This window comes from Hevea brasiliensis, chromosome 11 (assembly GCF_030052815.1).
Source record: "Hevea brasiliensis isolate MT/VB/25A 57/8 chromosome 11, ASM3005281v1, whole genome shotgun sequence".
Classification (NCBI taxonomy): Eukaryota; Viridiplantae; Streptophyta; class Magnoliopsida; order Malpighiales; family Euphorbiaceae; genus Hevea; species Hevea brasiliensis.
In genome coordinates, this window is record NC_079503.1 from 73,618,691 (window position 1) to 73,642,011 (window position 23,321).

General features: G+C 32.1%; 1 protein-coding gene across 1 annotated transcript; it reads right to left on the reverse strand.

Moving 5' to 3' along the window:
• Positions 1-17,991: 17,991 nt before the first annotated feature.
• LOC110655857 ((R)-mandelonitrile lyase-like) lies at positions 17,992-20,460 on the reverse strand. Its single transcript, XM_021812323.2, has 3 exons — positions 20,224-20,460; positions 18,320-19,832; positions 17,992-18,226 (listed from the first exon to the last, which is right to left on the reverse strand). Exons 1-3 carry the CDS (start codon positions 20,315-20,317, stop codon positions 18,181-18,183), a joined length of 1,653 nt encoding a protein of 550 aa, XP_021668015.2. The 5' UTR covers positions 20,318-20,460; the 3' UTR covers positions 17,992-18,180.
• Positions 20,461-23,321: the final 2,861 nt, after the last annotated feature.

Sequence of the window (23,321 nt, forward strand, 5' to 3'; positions counted from 1 at the left end):
GCCCGTAGCATATCCTCCAAGATCTGAATTACCCTCTCGGTGGCCATGCATGCGTGGGTGGAATGCAGTACTAAAGTTCAATCTAGTTCCTAGGGCTCTCTGAAGACTACCCCAGAATCTAGAAGTGAACCTAGGATCTCTGTCTGACACAATAGATACTGGCACTCCATGCAGTCTCACAATCTCATCGATGTATAACTTGGCCAATCTTTCTAAACTGTAATCCATCCGGACTGGCAGAAAATGGGCAGATTTAGTCAATCTGTCAACAATGACCCAAACTGCATCATGACTCTTCTGTGTCCTCGGAAGTCCCATCACAAAATCCATCGTTATTCTCTCCCATTTCCACTCTGGTACTGGTAGTGGATGTAACAACCCAGCGGGTACTTGATGCTCTGCCTTTACTTGCTGACAAGTTAGGCATTTGGATACAAACTCTGCCACATCTCTTTTCATACCCATCCACCAGTAATGCTCCTTTAGCCCTCTATACATTTTTGTGCCACCAGGGTGCATGGCAAAAGGAGACTCATGTGCTTCCTTCAAAATGATCTTCCTCAATTCAACATCATTAGGAACACATATTCTGCCCTGGTGTAGCAGTAGACCATCATCTCTGATTGAGAATTCTAGTTTCTTGCCCTGCTGGACTTCTTCCAACAATTTCTGATACTTCTGATCATTCTGAGCAGCCATTCTAATCTGATCAATCAACACTGGCTGTACATGCCATGCAACTGCTGTCTGCCCATCATCACTAATCCCTAAGCTGGCATGCAATGATCTTAACTCATGTACCAAAGACAAAGGAGTAACCCGTAGACTTGCCATAGTCTTGCGACTTAAGGCATCAGCCACAACATTAGCTTTCCCTGGCTGATAGTCTATCAGACAATCATAGTCTTTTATCAACTCTAACCATCTCCTCTGTCTCAAATTCAGCTCTTTCTGGGTGCCCAAATACTTTAAACTCTTATGATCAAGTTCCTGATAGTGGGTCAAGAAAGAGAAAGCACTTTGGAGGATCTAGCTCATGCGAATCGAGTAGAGATAGATCTTCTGGACAGAAACCACCCCGATCGGATTAGCAAACTCAACAGAAACCTAGAAATGCGCTGTCGATGGACTTTGTGAAACTTGTGGTAAATCACATAGTGGGGTATGTTATAGAGCCATAGGAGCATATTTTAATTGTGGAGAAACTGGTCATTTTGCTAAGGATTGTATAAATCTACGCCGTTCTAGATCATTTACTACATCAGAGGGATCAGCCCAAGTTTCTACCCCAAAGAGTTCACCATCAGTTAGTAGAGGCAGAGGTAGAGGTAGGGGTAGTACACCTGAAAGTCAGAGTACTGTGAATCAGCCAGAACAAGGTGATGCTCTAGTTAGAGTATATGCTATGCGGCAGAGGGAAGAGGCTGAGACTTCTAATATTATTGCTGGTACTTTCTCAATTTTTAACTAAGATATATATATGTATTATTTAACCCGGGGTCTGCATACTTTTATATTAGTGCCAGCATTGTTTGCCTTCCTGCTATCCCTCATATAAAAATAAATTTTGATATGTTAGTGACTAGTCTTTTTGAAATTAGTTTTGAAAGAGTTTACTAGCGAAAAACATTTCCTAGAATACGATAAATTATTGAAAATCGATAGATAAAGAGTTGTGGAAGTAAAAATTTGAACAGTTGGTTCAGATGTAACAAAGAAATGTTACAAATATGAGTAAGATAGTTGACTAGAATGGTCAGAGGACCAATGATTAGATAAATAATTCTAACATGACCTTAATGGTCATTCAATAAGGGAACATAAATCGAAATATTAGACAGAACGATAGTAAGAAAATATTAGTGTTATATAAACAAATTAAATGTTATATTAGATTGTTAAAAGTCTTACACAAACTTAAAGGAAAGAATATTATACGATTCTATAGAAAGGAGAAAAACTAAGTTCTCACTCCATAGGATCACACAAAATCAAAGAAAAAGGTATAGAACTAGATCAAATAATTAGGTTAGGGTTCCGGAAGAAATATAGTGTTAATGAAAAATTAAATCAGACCGACAAGGGGAAAATTGATCAATTCACCCTTATAGGTGACTCATGGCCTAAATGTCCATTAAAATAGAAGAAATTAAAATTATGAAAATTAGATTTATAGTGAAGAAGTTAGGGGAAGAAAAGAAAAGAGAAGATGAAAAATGCAAAAAGAAAAAGTATTATGACATCATCATGAGGTGTGTATTATGCAATAATTTTTAATTTTCAAAATTTGATATTATGGGATAATTATCACATAAAAGACAATTAAAACAAAAATAAAATCATTTTTTCCCTTGTCTTCTTCAAGTGCCATCCATGTCTCCCCCTCATTTCTTTATTTTCTTTCAATCCACCATGAAAGCTTATGATAAGCTTTTCTAAACCCTATATTCCACCCTAAATTCCCTATTTTTCTTAAAGAAAATTAGTAACTAAGCCTTGGTAAGAAGTTTAGAAGAATGAATTAGAGGAAAAAAAAAATTGAAGAAGCAAGAAGTTAGGAAAGCTCCATATCAAGTAAGTTCTCTCTCTTAATTTAATTTAGTTTATAAGTTTAGAATTGAGGTTGAATAAGTGAAATTGCTTGGGAAAATTAAAAGAATCATGTGGGAATGGTAAATCCTAAATTTGGCCAGCATGAGGAATGTTAGGGTCCATGATGTTTTAATGAAATTAATGGTGTAGATGAGCTTGAATAAGTTAGTTGATAAGATTTATACACTTTAATTTTGTGAAATGTAGCAAATTGTATGAATTAGGGTTAAGGGCAAGTAGAAATTTAGAGAAAATTGGTAATTGATATAATGGAACCTAATTGAAGTTAGAAATGGTCATTTGGAGTCATTTGGGATGTGTTTGAATGAGTGAAACTGAAGTGCAATTCGGATTAGTGAAGGGACCCAATCTGGTAGTTTGACCTAGGTCTTTTGGAGAGACCAAAATTGAAATTCTAGTAACCCAATTGGTGTGAGGCCAATTGGGAATGAAATTAGACACATAAAAACACAATTTTCATTTAGAAACTATGCTCATAAAATGACATTTAGATAGTGAACAATTAGGTCAAATCTGGGTAATGTGCACTGCTACTGTATAAAAATGACTAAATAAATAATATTTGTTCATTTGGCCATAACTTGGGCTAGACAAGTCCAAATGACCTGATTTTTATGGCATTGGAAAGGTATGATATAGCACTACAACTTTCATGAAGGACACCAACCCAAATTCTACCCATAACCAAGTTATTTTGCCACCCAAAATTAGTTGTCCAAAACTATCAGAACCAATAAAGTACCCAGAAATTCTGGGTAACACCAATCCTGCGAGCCTTAGAAAAATGACCATATCTTGGGCTAAAAAACTCCAAATGAAGTGATTCAAAAAGGTAATTACAAATAAGACAATAAGGAACAACTTTGATGAAGGACATTTAGCCAAATTTCTACAGTAACCAGACTAATGGAACAATGTAAAATAGCGCACCAAAACTGAAAAATTAAATTTTCTCTTAGGAGACTTAGAAATTGAAAAGGCAACCAAGACCAACAAATTAGGCACTCAAAATGTAGTATGTGGGGATAATGAGAATTGGTATACCTATTTAGTGTGGAAAAGTCAACATTTTGACCCAATGGTTAAATGAATAGTAACCACCATCATTAAGAACACAAAGAACTCAATTTATGGGATTATATAAGTAAAGTTTAAATGCAAATTTCAATTGCTAAAATTATGGTTAAACATAATTAAATAAATGTTGAAACATCTTAATTGTGTGCTTCAGTGAAAAAATGGCCTTCCGAGGAAAGGAATCGACAGGAGTGAAATAAGGAAAGACTAATTACAAGGTTTGTGCACAATAAACTTATTTAAGTATTTCTTATTGAAATTTGATTTAGTATGTAATATGAATAGTTTTTAATTGTTTTGGCTTTGGGAATTGCATTTAGAAATTATTGTGTTGCTTACTTTGTAAATGGAAATTTTGAGATAAAATGCGATTTGTGGTTTGTATGAAATATTTAAATGTTGTGATTTGAAATTATTTTTGATTCACATTTGGCATGACAGTCCCTTACTACGCTACTCCTCCACTTATGGGGTTGAGTTTGATATTTGATCATTTTCCTCCCTATCTGGCTTGCCAGTCTGAGGTGAGTTTGAATGAGTACTCATTAGCTAGCTAGCCAGCTCCCTCATTGATTTCGATTAGTGGGGTGAGTTTGCCTTGTCGTGGTATACAACACGGCATATTTGAAAATTTTGTGTCATGGCCTAAGTTGTGTCACGGCCTAAGTTGTGTTATTGATTGGCAATACTATATTTATTAAATTGTTTGATCAAATTTGTATTATATTGAGCTTTGAAAATTATGAAATATTTAAATTGTGATTTGTTATAAATGTGATTTGAAAATTGTGAAATGTGATTGTGTAATGTTTAAATTATGATTTGGCAATGAATGGTTTATGTTTAGCTTTTTAAATTTTTATTGTGCACCATTGAGTAAAATTTACTCAATGATAGCTTAATTTTGTTGTCGCAGATAGGGAAGAGGACATAGCAGCAAAGTGAGCTGCTACAGTAATAGGGGAGCACAACTTGAAGATTTTTGTACGGGTATTTGTTGATACCCTTGTATTTTATTTTGATGTAAATAGTTTAATGTCATATGTATTAATGTAAAATTGAGCAGTTGTATAGTAAATTGTAATAATATGATCTTTTAGATTTTTATGTCTGTAAATTAAATTGTGTATGTAAATTTAATTTAATACAATGTTTATGAGTTTATCGAATTATTTTGAAAACAATTTTGAGTTGTGAATTTTGAATTGAAATTGGGTTGAATTGTATTGATTTGAGAATATATTGGCGGTTGGGGTTGAGAAATGAAATTATTGGGAGTGTTTTCACAGGTTTCGAAGAACTGGTTTTTCTCAATTATAGACGACACTCTGCCGAAATTTTTATAAAATTTGCGAAAACTTTAAATTGATTGAAAATTTGATATGTTGTTTAACTTCAAATAAAAGTTTTAATTCCTACCAAAAAGTGCTCGCCACCTTCAAAAGAAGTAAAATTTATTTTAAAATCCCTTGTAGTGTATTTAATAGGTTATCGATAGGCAAAGTTCAGTAATTCATTAAGTATACTACGGATCATATTATGCCTTACGGAGGGGTAAGGTGTGACAAGTATGGCCACTGATCTACCTTAACATTCTCATATCTGCAACTCTTATCTTAGACGCATACGACTCCTTTAGTGCCCAACACTCACTACCATATGACATAGCCGGTCGTATGGCTATATAGTAAAATTTTCCTTTCAACTTATTGAGAATCTTTCCATCACATAAAACTCCCGTGGCACTTCTCCACTTCAACCATCCGGCTTTAATCCTATAACTAACATCCTCCTCACATCCCCCATCTACTTGAAGGACTGAGCTGAGATATTTAAAGTGATTACTTTGGGACAGTACCACTCCATCCAAACTAACTCCTTCCCTATCACTAGTTTGGCCTTCACTGAACTTGCAATGCATGTATTCTGTCTTCACTCTACTTAACTTAAAGCCCTTTGACTCTAAAGTACTTCTCCAAAGCTCTAACTTTCTATTGACTCCTTCTCACGTCTCACCTATCAAAACAATATCATCTGCAAATATCATGCACCAAGGAATACTCTCTTGTATATGTTTCGTCAATTCATCTAAAACTAATGTAAAAAGGAAAGGGCTTATAGCTGATCCTTGGTGTAATCCAATTGAGATCGGAAAATCTCTTGTGTCCCCTCCCACTGTGCGCACAATAGTAGTTGCTCCTTCATACATATCTTTCAACACTTGTATATACATAATAGATACCCTCTTTTGTTCTAACACACTCCATAAGACATCTCTTGGAACACTATCATAAGCCTTCTCCAAATCAATAAAAACCATGTATAAATCTTTCTTCACATCTCTATATTTATCCATCAAGCTTCTAATGAGAAAGATCGCTTCCATAGTTGAATGACTAAGCATGAAGCTAAATTGATTGAGAGAGATAGAAGTATCATAACGTAGTCGATGCTCTACAACTTTCTCCTACAACTTCATAGTATGGTTCATGAGTTTAATTCCCCTATAGTTCGAGCAACTCTGTATGTCTCTCTTATTTTTAAAAATAGGTACTAAAATACTCATCCTCCATTCATCAGGCATTTTCTTTGAGTTTAGAATCTTATTAATTAAAGAGGAAAATTTCTTTGTTTTCTTCTTCTTTTAGGTTTTCTCTGAGAGTTCCTGTCCTTTTAAGTTCTTCCCTGCTCAAAAAGTGGATTTCCCTCTTCATCTCTAGGGTGGGTTATAAATAGTTTTCTTTTGGTTGTTTTGATTATTAATTTATAGGTCTTTGAGATTATGGTGAGGGAAACATTAAAAAGATCTCTACAGAGTGTTGTTTTGGCTTTGTGGATAGTAGTTGAAGAATGGTAACTCTAAGGTTTTCATGTCAGCATTAGACAATGAGTTCTAGTTATCTTATGGCTACATGAGGTCGAGAAGTCACTAAAAAAATTATTCTTTAACAAGAGGAAAGATCCTCATTGGTGATAATTATTAACGACCGTAAAATTCGATCATTAAGTCGTCATTATAAGTTCTATTGTTAAAAAATTATTAACGAGAAATGGTCATTACAAATGATTAACAAGAGAACAAATGATCATTAAAACTTACTAACAATCATAAAAAGTAGTTGTAAAAAATTATTAAGAAAAGGGAAAATGGACATTAAATAGTAATGACAAAGATGAAAAATGGTTGTTCAAAATGATTAACAACTATAAAAGTGGTTATGAAAAATTATAAATGATAGCCAAAAAAGCTTAATAACTAATATGAATAAGAAAAAAATAATCGTTCATGACCATAATTTAATTATTTTGATTTTTAAAATAGCCAATATTTAAATATGCAATTAGCAATAATAAATAAGATGAATTCATAATTATAATAATATTCATATATTAATTTCAATAATGTCATAACAATTGCCTCAAATATCGATTAAATATAATGTTTCATACTTAATTTGTACATGTCAAGAACATAATTAAAAATATGCAAATATTGAAGCAAAATCAACAATGTCTTCCAAGTTACTTTTGAACACTATCACCAAAAAAGGAGTAACTTTAACAATGCCTTCACATACGATTTATAAAATCACATATGCACCAAAATGTAAAAGTATAATTATATTATAAGAATTTTAAAAGCCACAAATAACTTAAAACAAGTTTTACATTTAATTTAAAATTTACTAATATTGTATGCAATTACAACGAGGGATTGTTATCAAAGTAAAGAGGAGGAACCTGCAAAATGCTATTACAATAGCAAGTGTTGCCAAAATTCTTGAGGCCAAAGTATCGTTTGCCTTCAAGAAACCAATCTCAGAGATCTTTCTTAAGTTTGAAGCCTGTAGCACCTATTAGTGCATGGATCAATCAAATCTCTGTCACTTTTTTGTCCGATTCAACTCAACAATTCAAGAATCTCCATCAACACGTCTTCTCAACTATTGTTTATAGTCCCAGTTGGGTGTGTTTGGATTACTATTAGGGTTTTTTATTTGGAATCAGTTTTTAAGAGCTATTAAGAATTAGATTTCTATCAATAAGTCTTTAAAAAATAACACACGAGAGGGAAACTCCAATTCTTAAAAAAAATTAATTTATTAACAAAGAAAATATTGTCCTTGTTATACACTTCAAAAAATAAAAAATGAATTCACCAAAAAATAGATATAAAAACCAACATTTTGTTTTTTAACAAGGGTATTTTATGATGATAGTTACAATTTTATACAATTACAACTGATTGTATTATTGGTCATTATTTATATATCATTAATGAGGAAATTTTAATTCTATCATTAATAATTAATCATTAAAAGCCATAATTCTTGTAGTGAGTCACGAGCTCTACCATGCTTCCCCTCTAGAGTCACTGAAGATTAACCCTTGTTTCAACCACCTTGAGGCTCTTGAAATGATGACAACGAAAGGGGCATCCTCTTGGATGTAGATAGACTCCATTAGTTATGCATGGCTACTGATGGCAGGATCCTCCCTGTTTTGCTCTCTTGGATGATCAATGTCATTCTGTTGGCCGATTGGTGAGCTTGGCGATATAGTAATGCTATGAGGCACAACAATCTTAGCTTGCCAAGTCATGGGCATTGGGGTTAAATATCCGCCAACTAGCTATAAGGTTTCTAATGTGTGGGCTCTAGGCTCATTTCTTGTTTGGGCTATGGCTGGTTTGATTGTTGGGTTTTGATCTATCCATTGTAATCGTGCCATGAGCATTGTATGGAAAATTACTATTTAATGAAATCTACCTTTACAAAAAAAAAAAAAAAGAGAGCGCACATAGGTAATTTTGTAGTAAATCATAAACTTTACTCTCTTTTGTTCATATTTTCTCTCAAAAATAAAGAGAAAATAACCAATAGGTAATACTTGATATTTTTCCTCCCTCCTCTATTTTCCTTTGCTTATGCAAACAAAGGAAAGTGGGTATCCCACTTTATTTTTTATTTCCTTTCCCATCTTTGTTCATCAATCTAAACAAGTAAAAGCAATGCTTTTTTTCATCAATCCAAGCAACAAGTGAGAGAGCACACGTGCACGCACACACTCTCTCTCATCTCCTTCCTCCCTCTGTCCTCTTTCTCTCATGATGTCTCTCTATCCTCTCTCTCTTCCTTTCATCTGATAAACCAAAATTCTATATCCTCTGCTATTACCACTAGTTGGGAAAAACAAAAATATCAAGTCAAAATACATTGCATTCATGCCACAAATAAAAAACCATAAGATCAAAGGTTAGTAATCCTCACCAACCAATGGGCTGCCACCAAAGAAGAATTAGAAAATGTCAAATGTACCAAATTGTTTTTTATTCTAGTACAAAATAAACCATTTCCATTTCTCCAATTCTTTCTTCTGTTTCTACATTTGCAGCTCCCCGAAAGATCAGATAATGAAATCAAGAACTACTAGAACACAAAAATTAAGAGACAACAATGCCAAGGAATTCCTCTTTATGCTCCTGATATTCAACCTCAAAACCCACCAAGCCCCCCTTCCACCACCATAAATCCTCTTCTGTATCCATCACTCTAACCACCCTTACTTTCTCTTTCACTTTCCTAACACCAAATTTCTCTACTCACACTCGCTCCAAGTATGTTATGTAACATCCTCAATTTACCCTAAAAGGTATTTATATAAATTAAAAAATTAATTGTGTATGAAATTGCCTCTATTCATGCCTAGAAATTTGGCCATCAAGGGTTAGAGGACTAAATTGAATTAATTGATAAGTTAAGGAGCAAGCAAGAGATTGGAGGACTAACTTGAAGTAATTACTAAGTTGAGGGGAGAATTTAGAACTGATGAAATACAAAAAAAAAATAGTCTATAGGAAATAGAAAGCTCATTATGGACCAATGGGTAAAAGAGTGAAGGACCAATAGGTAAAACTAACAAAAATCACCTTATCTTCCTCTCCATGGAGCTAGCCACTCATCCATTTTCTTTCTCCTTTCTTTTTTCTTTCAACAGCCAATCTCTCTCAAATTTGAAGAAGAGACATCAAGCAAAACCCTAGATCATACCATTTTAGAGGCCTAAGCAAAAGGGAGCAAGAATACTTGGTGATTCAAGCTTAAAGAAACCTAATTCTTTGAAGGTTTTGGTGGAGACTTAAAGGAAGAGGGGCAGCAGATAGTACTTAAGTGAGGTTAGTGCTATAATCTATATTTTTTTATCATGTTTGAGTGGGGACTTCACTAGGGATAAGGGAGAAATACCAAGTAATGAAATTGATAACTTGTGTGTGTGTTGGAAGTTTGGAACTGCTAATAGGCTGCAGGATCAGTCATCTTTAAAAATTCATTATTTGAGCTAGGAATGTTGAATTGTTGTGATCTTTATATCTATAGAAACTTTAATGAATGCCCTAAAACTTTGTAGTTTTGTGCCAGACCTAATTCATTTGCTAAAATAGTGTTTGGAGGTAAAACTTTTTACTGCTTAAATCTGGAAAGCTGACCTAATGATTTTTAGAATCAGGACAATTAAATTTAAATTTGATTTTGCCAGTTGCATAGTAATATTTTTATATTTCCTATTATTGCTCTGAAGGTGATTAAAGTCTAAAACAGGTTACACATTACCACTCATAACTTGAAATTTAGACCTGATTTTAATATGATTCAAATTGGTGATTGAAATAGACATATGAGAGCTGAATTTTGGAAAACATGGCAATAAAACACTATTTCTATGATTTTTGATAGAATTTTAAATTTACTGCACCTGTTTACCCGAATTGACTAGAAAATAAAATTGTGTGATTTTAGTGATATTGATTATGAATGAGTTATGAATAAAGGGGAATTGGTAAGCATGTCTTGATTGAATAAATTACATATAATATTGATAGTGTGCATGCCCATTACAAGTCTAAAAATAGGTGGCATGAGAAAATTGACTAGTTAATTACTGAAATTGTGCACAATAACTTGGCTTATGCCATGATGAGGATACTTAGCTTATGCCATGATGAGGATACTTGGTTTATGCTATGATGAGGGTACTTAGTGTTGGACCTAGGTGTCTTAACTCATGCTTTGAAGATAATAAATAATTAGTGTGCTACTAATATACTTTGGAAGTGTTCGTGCTGAGTTTGTAGACCTTAGATTCAAAATTGCCAAATTGCTTCAAATCAAGGTTAAGAAAGAGCAAGTTAAGAAAGCAAATATTTATGGGACCCTACAATGTAACTTTTATTTATTTTATATCTTGTAAATCTCATTTTATTAATTATGTTGGCTCAAGTCTAGGTGATACTAAGAATATCTTGTTCAACTTAGTTTTCACCTAATTTTTTATCAAGGGAAACACTTTGCTTAGGCCACGATGAGGATACTTGTCACTTGAGTTATATAGACATTGTAATTGGGCTAAGGAAATAAATAAAAAAGGGTATCTGAAAAAGGTTATTCATAAAATGATATGCACCTTGATTGTAATTGTTATTAATTTGAATATTGCAAATATTTATGTAATTAAAAGCTATGTCATGTCATGTTAAAAATTATGTGGGATTGCACATTTTACTAATGAAATAAAATTGTTAGAAGCATATCTCATGAGAGTATGCATGATTTGCTCACATATATATTGCATGACATAATATCATTAAGTTATAGCACCACTAAGCAAATTTACTTAGCGGTGAGTTGTTGAATTTTCAGTAGGTAATAAAAGTAAGGATAAAGAGTCAGCACGAAAATGAAGGTGAATGGATGACGTTTTGCTCAAGACTTGAGAAGACACCACATTATTTTATACACATTAGGAGATTACATTGTATTAGGCATTTTGGTTATATAATGTAACCCTTTAATAAGTAACTATTTAAATTCTATAAACTACATGGATGTTAAAATAAGTCTTGTATTTTGTAAACACTTTCTCATGTATATATTAGAAATTTCCAAGTATGTAAAATTATCTTAATTGATAAGATAGTTGTATAATTTATGGTTATTGTGAGATGGGTTGTGAATGAAATCACATAGGTTTCATATGTGTCTTGGATTAATGTGGTAAATGTTGACAGGTTACTTATAATTACTTATAATTTTAAGGAAAACTCTGTCAGATTTCTACCTTGAATTTAAAACTAAATTTCATTATTTGAGAAATTCTAAATAGATAGAAAACTTATAATTTGGCTTCTTATGACTCAAACAAATTTAAAATTTTTAAATTTTCTACTGTTTTCCCTAATATGAAGAAAAATTAGAAATAAGAAAATCAAGATTGTAGGAGGAGTTTTAACCCTTGAGATATACTATTGGGTGTGTCTCAAAGGCATGTACACACTACTCTAGCTGCAGATAGGGGTTTGGGTGTTACATGTTACCCCTCCCCCTCTTTTCCCTACCTCCACTTCTACTAGTTTTCCTACTCTTCCACTTTTTAACTTCTCTAAACCCCACCACCACCATCATCATACGTCACACTCCATGCCTACCACCCCAACCTCTTCTTTTCTTTCCAAACCTAGCTTACCTCCCTAACCCATGCACAAACACACAATTCTACATGTTCTACCACACCCCTGTATCTCTAATGTCCTCTCCATCCACCAATGCATCGATAAATTTTCCTACTTTGCCTCTTTTTGATTTCTATACACCTAGAACCCCTTCGATCCTTCAAACCCCTATGTGCTTCCAAAGATTCTCATCCTCCCCTAACATCACCTCCCTCACCACAACTAACATCACCTCCCTCACCACAACTAACAACACCTCCTCTACATCCAATATTAGTCTTTATTCTCACTTCTCGCTCCCCTTATCATTATTGTCAAATGAAAAATCCCAATATATAACCATAAGACCAAATTTGGCCCTAAAATAATAAAATTGATCCTCACAATCAATAAAAGATAAAAAAAAAAAAAAAAAACCCAAATAAATTCACGAGCCATCAATTATGTCAATGTCAATGGATATCGAATTTTAACAAGCTGATCCATCAATATAAAGAAAAACCCAATCATAAACATAAAAATTAGTCAAATATCCTAAGCAAGGATCCAATACAAAAAATCAAGATTAGGAAAAGAAACCAATAAATCACGAACAAGAAACCAAGATATGAAAATTAATCATAAAAAAATTGTTGAGAGAAAACCAAAAGGAACTTATGGATTATAAGATTTGGTTATAGAGAGCCACAGAAGCACAAATGAGATGACTAGTGAGAGAGAAAGAGGGTTGTGGATGGGATCATAACTATTTATTTAAGAGAGAAAGAGGTTAATTAGATGGAAGGAAGAGAGAGAGAGAGGATAGAGAGATATCATGGAGAGAGAAGACAGAGATAGGAAGGAGATGATAGAGAGAGAATGTATGTGTGTGTGTGTTCTTTCACCTAGAAGAGAGAATTTTTTTTTTTATCATTTTAATTCTACCTAGGCATGTGCACGTCACCATGTGACAAGAGATTCCATCGAAAAGTGGTCTAAGGGACTTTAGATAGTTTTAAATTAAAGTTCAAATACTTTTGTGATACAAATGAAGTTCAAGGATGGTATTGATACAACCCCCAAAGTTCAAGGAATGTGGATGAAAATTAGCCCTAAAATAACAAAATAACTTTTTTCAAACTACTTTTTTAAACACATATAAAATGATATTTTTTTTTCTTGAAAAACAGTTTTAGTCTCTAACCACAATGCCAAGTGGGCACCAATTGCTTAATTTTAAATTGACTTATAAGTGTATAGCTAGTTTGGCTTATTTTTTAGAGGATGGTGAGCATTTTCGATTGAAGAGGTTCTTCCCTCTCTAACTCCTTTAGTTCTATAGACTTGAGCCATTTTTCTTAATCTATCATCAGTTTCTTTTGTTCTAAGAAGGAAAAAAAAAAGCTATGTTGCTTAAGAGTAATATTAATTATAGATGTTAATGATTTACATAATATTATACTCATTGAGTCAAGCGCTAACCTATTCAACTATATTTTCTAGATTTACATAGCATTTGGTTCAATTCCATTTCACAAAATTTTGTGAAATTCAACTAAAATCTTGCTAGAATTCATTTGAAATGAATTTCACTATTTGGTATGACACAATTTAAAATGCAGAATTCAATTAAATTTCATATAATTTATATTTGTTATAATTTCATATTGAAATTCGCTTGCTCTTATTTCCTAAACTAACCTCAAGAGTAAAATTTAAAAATTATAATTTTCTACTCTATCAAAAATTCTAAAGTCTAAAAAATTTTATAAGAAGCTAAAATAATAACAAACTAAAATAAATATATCTCATTTTAATTTTTTAACTAAATAATAATAGTTGGTGAGTTATCTTTTCCTTGCATATTCTTATTGGACCACTTCTAATTTTTTTTAATTAATTAATGATAATTGTTAGATATAATAAATTCATGTTGACCACATTGGTGGTCAAAGTTTCAAAGTTAAAGATTTTCAGTTAGCGAGTATGTTAGAAATGGATTATTGAGGGAAAATTTTTTGATATGGGTGTTTTAGTTTAAAAAATGTTGTTATATAAATTTTATAAAATTGATGTTGTTCTCCTTTTCTGCAGATATAAAATAATGAATTTTGAGGTTTGGATTTAGAAGACGACATTAAAGAACACCGTGTGGGTTTATTAACTACCATTTTGATGCTTGAATCAGTATTGAGAACTGAAATATGAATGAATAGGATTGATTAAGAGATTAACTTGCGTACATAGTGGCCTTTATATAGGCTTTATTATAGATCCTTGCTAGAATTAGGAGTTAGTATTAAGATAGGACTAGGAGTCCAACTTGCATCGGAGTCCTACGGGTACTAGGACTATAAATTACTTGGCGAGGATACGAGATCCTTATTATCACTTCATTGGCTAGGGCAAGTGTCTAAGCTACGTATGGTTGCTCAGGCCTGGTTTGAGTCTACTTGCCCGTAAGTCAATTACTTCTCCAAGAATACCATTTTGAGAGTTGTAGTATCAAGAATTCATTTCAAATTTCATCAAATTTGATAAGAATTGATTAGTTATAACCAATTCTATAAAATTGAACTCCTAGTATTTGATTTTAATTTTGATTCAAATCAAACACATAAAACATGTAGTTCAATTGAATTCTACTAAATTTTGTGAAATGGAATTGAAGCAAACATAGTGTTGGGAACATCTTTAGATAAGAGCTCATGAGAGGACGCATCAAGGATTTTCACTTGTAAACACTTCACAGTTGAGTGAGACAGATAGCTAGAGCTGACGGTGGTGAAGGTTTTTAGTGGAAGGGTTATATACTTTTCTTTTTTCTTTAGTTCCTCATTGAGAGAGTTTTGTCTCTTCTTCTCATTTCTTTGTCTACCGAACTAGTTTACTTTTCTACCTTAAAGAGGCCTTCTCCTACCCTTTCTGAGTTGGGGCTGATAGGTTCCTCACCCGGCTGGAGATGTGGGTTTTGTCCTTCCCCACTCTTTAGGAAGGTTAGTGTGAATAAACAAGGTTTTTTTGGGTGGCAGATTTCATTGTGCAAAGAAGCAGGAATCACTATAATCTGCCCATGGGGAATTAGAGCATCATCAGATGGGTCTGAGGAAGAGAGATTCTGATGGTATATGTGTTAGCTAAATTGTCCTTGCTCTCCTTTTTGTTTTTAGTCTCCCTCGAGTGATGCTATTGGTTCTATGGTCATGAGCTTCCCTTCTTTGGTTGAGCCTTGCTGGGTTTTGAAAACTTTAGGTTCTGCTGAGCTAGGACCTCTTAGATCAGGCGCTTTGGCCATGCATGGCTCTAGTTTGGTGCTTCGGTTGGTGTTTCTTCCCCCTTGATGATAAAGGTCTAATATATTTTATTAATAATAATGTCTAATATATTTCATTATTTATGAAAAATATTATGAAATTATATTTATAATGAACTTTACAAATTTTAAACTTATTTAAATTTTAGTATCATAAAAGTTTATTGTGACATTTTTAATTCATAAATACATCAAATTTGTAAATAATTATATTTTATATTTATCTATAATATATATAAAAATACAAATTAGAGGTAAACTTTTGAACAGATAAAACACTCTTATATATTTAATATAGTTATTATAAAAATATTAATTACCTAATTTGAGGAATACTAAGCTAATAGGAAGAGAGTTTTTCTATTTATATTTATAAAATATAATTAGATTGTAAATTAAAAACTAAAAAAAAAATATCTTCCATAAAAAAAAATGGAAGAAAATTGTGATAAAACATTTCATCCAAAAACAAAGCTTATTTTAATACTTAATATATAAATTATAAGAAAGAAATTTATTATAATAAGAGTTCACATCTTATTTAATTATATTAAACAAATTGGATTCGAAGATATCTTAGGTATAAAAAAAAAATCTCCTTCTTGACAGATTGAAAATTTTATTTTTTAATAGAAAATTTAAATTAAAAAAATCAACAAATAAACAGAATTAAAAATGACGGATTATAAAATATTTTTTAAAAATATAAAAAGTATAAATAATATTATAACTTAACTTATGAATTAAATAGCAATTCATCCTTAAATAATTTTATGAATCATGATAGTTACAAATGTAAATAATGATGGTGCTAATTAATAATAAATATTTTACTAAATTTTATAATAATAATTATTAATAATAATATATAAACTCTAATGTGGAATAATTAATCCGTATCCTCAAAATATTTATAAAACATATATATTAAAAATTTTATATATATATATATATATATATATATATATATATATATATATATATATATATATATATATATATATATCCTTACCATTGACCTTCTTATAATGTATATATTTTTTTAAAATTAGATTGTTTATAATATTACAAATTTAATAAGATGTTACAATAAAATAATAGTAAAAAAATAAAAATAATAAGATAAAAAATAAAAAAAGTGTTATAAATAATTACTATAAAAAGGATAAAAAAAAAATAGAAGTGTTGTTCCAACTTAAAAAAATAGATTATGTAAAAGGAAAAAATTAAAAAAATATTGCTTTTAATTTTATTTTATAATTCTATTTGATATTAATAAAAACTAGAATTAAAAATTTTATAATATAATAAATTATTTCATTGAAATTATATTCATTATTGTAATTAGAAATTCTATTTCATTTTACATATTGATTTCTTGTAATTTATCAATAATTGAACATTTTATACATATATCATATTTTTTAAAATACATTATATAATTTTAATATAATTATATATTTATGTGTAATTATAATAATGATATATATATATATATATATATATATATATATATATATAATTAATTTTTCTTTCACTTCTTCAAATATATATAATAATTTTAGGAACAACATAACAATAGATTTAACTTGGATATCTAAGTCGATTAACATTAGGGAATTTGATAAATCAATTTGGTTTGATTTAAAATGATTTTTATTAAAAAACAAACCAAATCAAAAAATAAAAAAATCTAAAATTAGAAACCAAATTAAACAGCTCACAATGGAAAACCGAATTAAATTAATAGAATAGACTTAATTTGATTTGATTTTTTGATTTGATATGAAATATATTCGGCAGGTAAAAAAGTCAAATAAGTATAAATAAAAATGTTAAACAAAATAATAGAAAAAGACAAAAATTATATAATATAATTGTAATTTCGTGTAAGATAACTGATCAACACTAAGGGGGTGTTTGGTTTATCTGTTGGATGCAGCTGATAGTTGATAGACATCCAAACAGGTAAATTGTGGTGTTTGACAAACTTAAAAAAATAGAACTGATAGCTGATGGGCAACTGATATAATACCCATCAGCTGCAGTTTGTATCAGCTCTAAAAATAGAGCTGTTTCTCATCGGCTGATAGCTGATATGATTTTATTTTTTATTTTGACCATATTATCCTTTTTTATTTAACTTGAAAATTAATATTATTAATATTTTTATTTTTTTATTTATAATTTTAATTAACATATTTTAACTTTATTAAAATATTTTTTATTAATAACATAAAATATAAAATATTTATTTATATTCAAACTCTTAAAATTAATTATAAATTTTTTTATTAACAATAATAATTATTTTATTATTTTATCTATATTAAAAATAATTATTTTCAATTGTATTCGACGGTTAATCCAAACAGACCCTAAATTACTTTGATCACTATTAAAAAAGAAAATCGTGAAATTTTAAATTCGGGGTTTCAGTAAGAATTAATTATTAAAAAAAGGAAATTGAATTAGAATATTTTGTGAACCAAATTCAAGTAGCTCACGCTCAAAAAAGTATTCAATCGTCTTTCAAAATTGACAACAAAAACTCTATACATTTTATTGGATGAAGGAACCCGACCGACCGACGAGCTGACGATCAATCCTACGAATGAACGAACAGTAAATTTCTATCTAGCAGATCAGAGTTAATTCTATTGATCCTTCAAGCTCAAAGGGAGAACGATGATCATTTATATTTCATACGATCTCTGATCATCTTCAGTCCAACATATCTGCCAAAAAGAAGAGAAGATTCAGTTTCTGTAAACAATATAATCACACAACAGCATACAACACTGAACTGAATTCAGCAGATTCATTCGTACCTTCCCATCATCATAAGGGTAGCCTGAGGATTAGTCCCTGGAGAAACACTAAAAGTGGAGCCATCAACAACTCTAAGTGCTCCAATACCATTGACATGGTAATCACGATCAACCACTTTCCCCACAACACATCCTCCATGGTAATGCCATATGGTGCTAACAGTTCTGCGACAAAAATCAGCCATCTGCACATAATCAGATTGATCAACAGGCAATGCAGGCCCTATGAATCTGAAACGTCGAGCTCCGAACCATTCACGGAACATAAATTCCTCCATGGACCGACTCCTAAGAACATCTCCAATCTTTCTTGTTCCATTTACACACCTTTCTACATCTATCGGATGAGAAAAGTAATTGAATCTAACAATTGGGTTCACTCTGACGTCTGTCGAAGCAAGCCTTAGCAAGCCGGTCGAAAGAGGGCCGACGATTTTCTCCATAAGGGTAGCCACTGTAATATAAAGAGGTGCAGATGCTGGCCTGATGAAGACAGAACGAGCTGGGGGAGTAAATGGGATGACATTGGAAGCTGCTTCAAGATAAGCACCCAATTCAGTAATGCCAACTACTTGTATCAGTGAGTGCTCTAGTGGGATGGAAGGCACAAATGAGACGCCATTGCGGGGATTATCGTAGAGATAAAGCCCCACATGTGGAAGATGATATGCCACAGGAATCCCCCAGGATGAGAGGTAAGGTCTAGGACCAATGCCACTCAACAAAAGCAACTGTGGGCTTCCAATAGCACCAGCAGATAGAATCACCTCTCCCTTTTCGTGAAGCATTGCGTGGTGATATTGTCCCCTTTGATCTCGAAAAACAACCCCAATTGCTGTTATTTTCGACCTGGAATATGAAGTAGATGCTAAAACAACTCTTTCCACACTTGCATGTATAGCTACTTTAATATTTGCAGCATTTGCATAATTGAGAAGATCTGCTGCACTGTGTCTCTTCCCGGTAACATCAAAAGTTGAGCCACCAATCTTTGTGCCCAACAAGTGATCTAAGCTATAGCCATTATAGGGATTAACCCCAGCCTCCAAAAACCCATCTCTAACAGCCGATTGCCAGTTCCTGAGATCAGGCCTAAATACAATTGCCTTCTCAACCCAGTCATACGACTGATTCACAAGCCTGAGGTCCCAATCGAGACCTGATTTCCTAAAGAAGTCTGGGTCCGCTCGACTATAAAACCCAGCATTGATTGCACTACTGCCACCAAGAATTCGTCCTCTGGCGTTTGGGACACCTTCCTCAGATATGAAGGCTTGTGCTGGAGAATCAAATGTATCAACTTCTGTCAGTGTGGTCAGGAATCCTTCTTGGGTCATCAAATTGGGATTACCATGAGCAACCCCACCTCGTTCAAGAAGAAGAACTCGATAGGACTCTGACAAAGATGCAGCCAATGGGCAACCAGCGGTACCTCCTCCGACCACTATGTAATCGTAGTACTCCTCTGATGGAAATTCCGTGGCGTTTAGTACGAACTTGAGATAACTTGGTTCTGTGTAAAGAGTCAGAGAAAGAAATTTTAGCCTCTTTTTAGTTTTCCAGGAAAACTGAAGGAAAATAAACTGCAAGAAGAGATTGATTAGTTTCTGCCTGTTTAATTCCAATTAAATCAAACTCACGTTGACAGTTAGTCTTTCAATTTCTTCGTTTCTTGAACATTCACAGTAACCAAACGAATTCTAATAAAAGAATTGGCTGAACAGAGAGAGCTATGGTCTCCGTCTGGTTTCCAAGAAAATGAAGAGAAAAGAATTTAACTTTCCCAAGAAGTTCCAACAGTTTTTCTTCTGTTTTCACGTCTTTCTCACGAAGCAAACAGAGAAAAGAAAGAAAGAGAAGATTGGCTTAAATCTTTAACAGAAGGAAAATAGAAGAGAACCGACCTGGTTGAGAATATGGTCTTCCATGAGAAACAGCTGCACAGACGATCACTAGGAACGCTATGTACTGATGATAAAAGAAAATGGCTTTCTCCATTTTTGCAGTTTATTCGAGTAGATTGAGTTTTCTTGGTGTTTCTTGCAGGAGAGAAAAATTTCCTCGTCTTTCTTTGGAGAGACAAGAGAGAGGAGACAGAGAGGGGCAGAGTCCGTTTGTTAGAGCGTCACTGGGGATCGTTATACAGTGTTTAAAGTCTTGATGCGCTACAGTAAGGTGTATGCTAAGCAAATCTCCATATATAATTGACGGCAAGTCGGCAACTGTCGCTGTTTTTGACGCCGTTAATTAACGTGTACAATAATTTCTAATTCAAAAATAAAAATAAAACGTTAAAAAAAAAAAACAATAATAATAGTCAAAAGTCCAATTTAGTCCTCCAAGGTAGAGGTGGGTGAACTTTGGCCTCTGAATTATGATAAGCTCAATTAAGTCTTCCAACTCTATAAATTTAGTCGATTGAACCATTATTAATAGTAGTGAATGTGGATGAGTATCGGTTACATTTAAAATAATTAAAAAATTAAATAAATTAATATTTTTAATAAATAAAATTAAGCTACATAAATTATTAATAAAATTAAATTAAATTAAATTAGACTAATTTAATTTAATCCAATTTGATTTATTAGTTTAGACATTGTATTGGGCTTTTTCCCCTTATTTGAGTTTACTTTAGATCTTATTTCAGTTTATTTTTTTATTTTTAACTCTAATTTAAAATTTAATAATAATTAATTAAAAAAATAAACTACTTATTTAATTCTATTTTTTTCTTGAAAAACGAACCTCAACCATAAATAATGAAAAAATATAAAAAAAATATAAAAAATACTCCTTATTTTCAAGAACTTATGTTTGATTTGTAACAAACTCGTATCTTGTGGTTTTATGCTATTAATAAAGTGAGAATTTCTCTTTAAAACAATCAAATATTTTTTATTTTAAATTAAATATTTAATTAAAAATATTTTTTAATTATAATAGTGAATTCGCTTAAAATAAAATTAAAAATAAAAATAAACTTGGTCCTACTTACTCTAACTGCTCTCGCACCTATTTATCTCTTTATCTCTACTTTGATTTCTCTTCCATCGTCCATGGTACTTCCCTCCCCTCCCTTCTTATCTGATCCTTGAACATTACAAAGGACATTATAGCCAGAAGAGAAACGGACTCAAAATGAAATCCAAGAATACGTTATGATCAAGATTAAGAAATTAATAAAACCATGCTTTCAGTTCATTGCAAGTCACCATGGTTGTAGTTAACTAAAAGCACTTACAATTACCCCATAAATTCTCCATTGATTACCCTAAGGGAATGTTTATTACAATATTAATAAAGGGTAATTATGTAACACCCTAGGCAAATCCCACATCGGCAAAACACGGGAGAGATGCTAGGTTTATAAGTTGGTGGTTCGTAACCCCTAATGACGCGTTTTAAAACCGTGAGGGCTTCGGCCCAGAGCGGAGTGGGTGGGGCCATTACATTTGTGGTATCAGAGCCGCTCCGCGTGCAACCTTGAGCGATGGTGGGGCAAACCTCAGCGAGGACGCTGAGTCCCATAAGAGGGGGAGAAAAGGTCCCTTAGGCAAATCTCACACCGGCAAAGCACGGAGATGGTCTTGGGTCTCGCTTGAGAGAAATCTTAGGATGGGTGACCTCCTAGAAAGTTCTCCATTCCACCTATGGGACAAAATCGTGAGGGTTTCGGTCCAGAGCGGACAATATCACTAGTGGACCGGACTGATACCACAAATGTAATGGCCCGGCCCACTAATGATATTGTCCGCTCTGGGTCGAAGCCCTCACGGTTTTAAAACGCGTCACTAAGGATTACAAACCACCAACTTATAAACCCAGCATCTCTCCCGTGTTTTGTCGATGTGGGATTTGCTTAGGGTGTTACAAATTATTACTTGTATAATTTTTAACGCGTTATTAATATTATTATTTGGATACTTAAATAGACTAAGTTAACTTTTCATTCATTAATATTTATACCCATTTTTAGGGATTAAATATTATTTTTGGGGAGACTTAGTTAATAATTATTCTATCTAAGAGTGTACTTGGTAAAAGGTTAAAAAATTAATGGTTAAATATTATCCTTGTAAGTTTTACCTTTTAAATATGGTAATTATTAAGCTATGCGCCCGATGTTAATATTTAACTCCCAATAAGGCATAAATATTAATAAGATGAAAAATTAACTTATTCTTTCTAAATATCCAAACAACATTAATGAGGGGTTAAAAGTTATAAGGTAACAATTATCCCTTGTTAATCTCGTACCAAACATTCCCTAAAGGTTAAAACTTATAATGATAACATTTAATGATTGATTTTTTAACTTTCTACCAAACACATCCATTAATATCATAAAATCATCATATCTACTCAAATCTCCAACTCAACACCAACATTAATAGGTTGTAGTCAAAAAATTATCAAAGAACTAAGCTTCCAAATGCAATTTTTAGTAGATGGCAATGTATAGAATTTGTGAAAAAACACCCAACTCAGTTTGAAGTAGACTTTACATAAAAATTTATACTAAGAAGTAAGTTGCAAGAAAGATTGAATTTAAGATAGACAAAGAAAAAGCATAATTGTGAAACTTATACCAATTCAACTGGTACAATCGGAAAACTTGAAACTAGGCTTATGGTAGGGGTGGTTCACTCTTTAAAACTAAAAATTACAAAATTTGGTCAAAACTTGTAAAGCCAAATCGAAGTTAACCAAATTTCAACTAATAAAACCAAGCTCTGAGTGCATTGTAGGTATTTATCCAACCAATAGTATCCATAGCTGTAATTAACTAAAAGCAGTCACAATTACCCTAATAAACCTCCATTAACCACCATATATGCTCAAATTCCTAACTCTTTACCAACATTAATAGGTTGAAATTAAAAAATTAACAAAGACCCAAGATTCCAAATGCAACTTTTAGTGAGCATATGGCAATATATAGAATTTGCAAGGAGATCTAACTTAGTTTGAAATAGATTTCATGCAAAATTTTAATTTT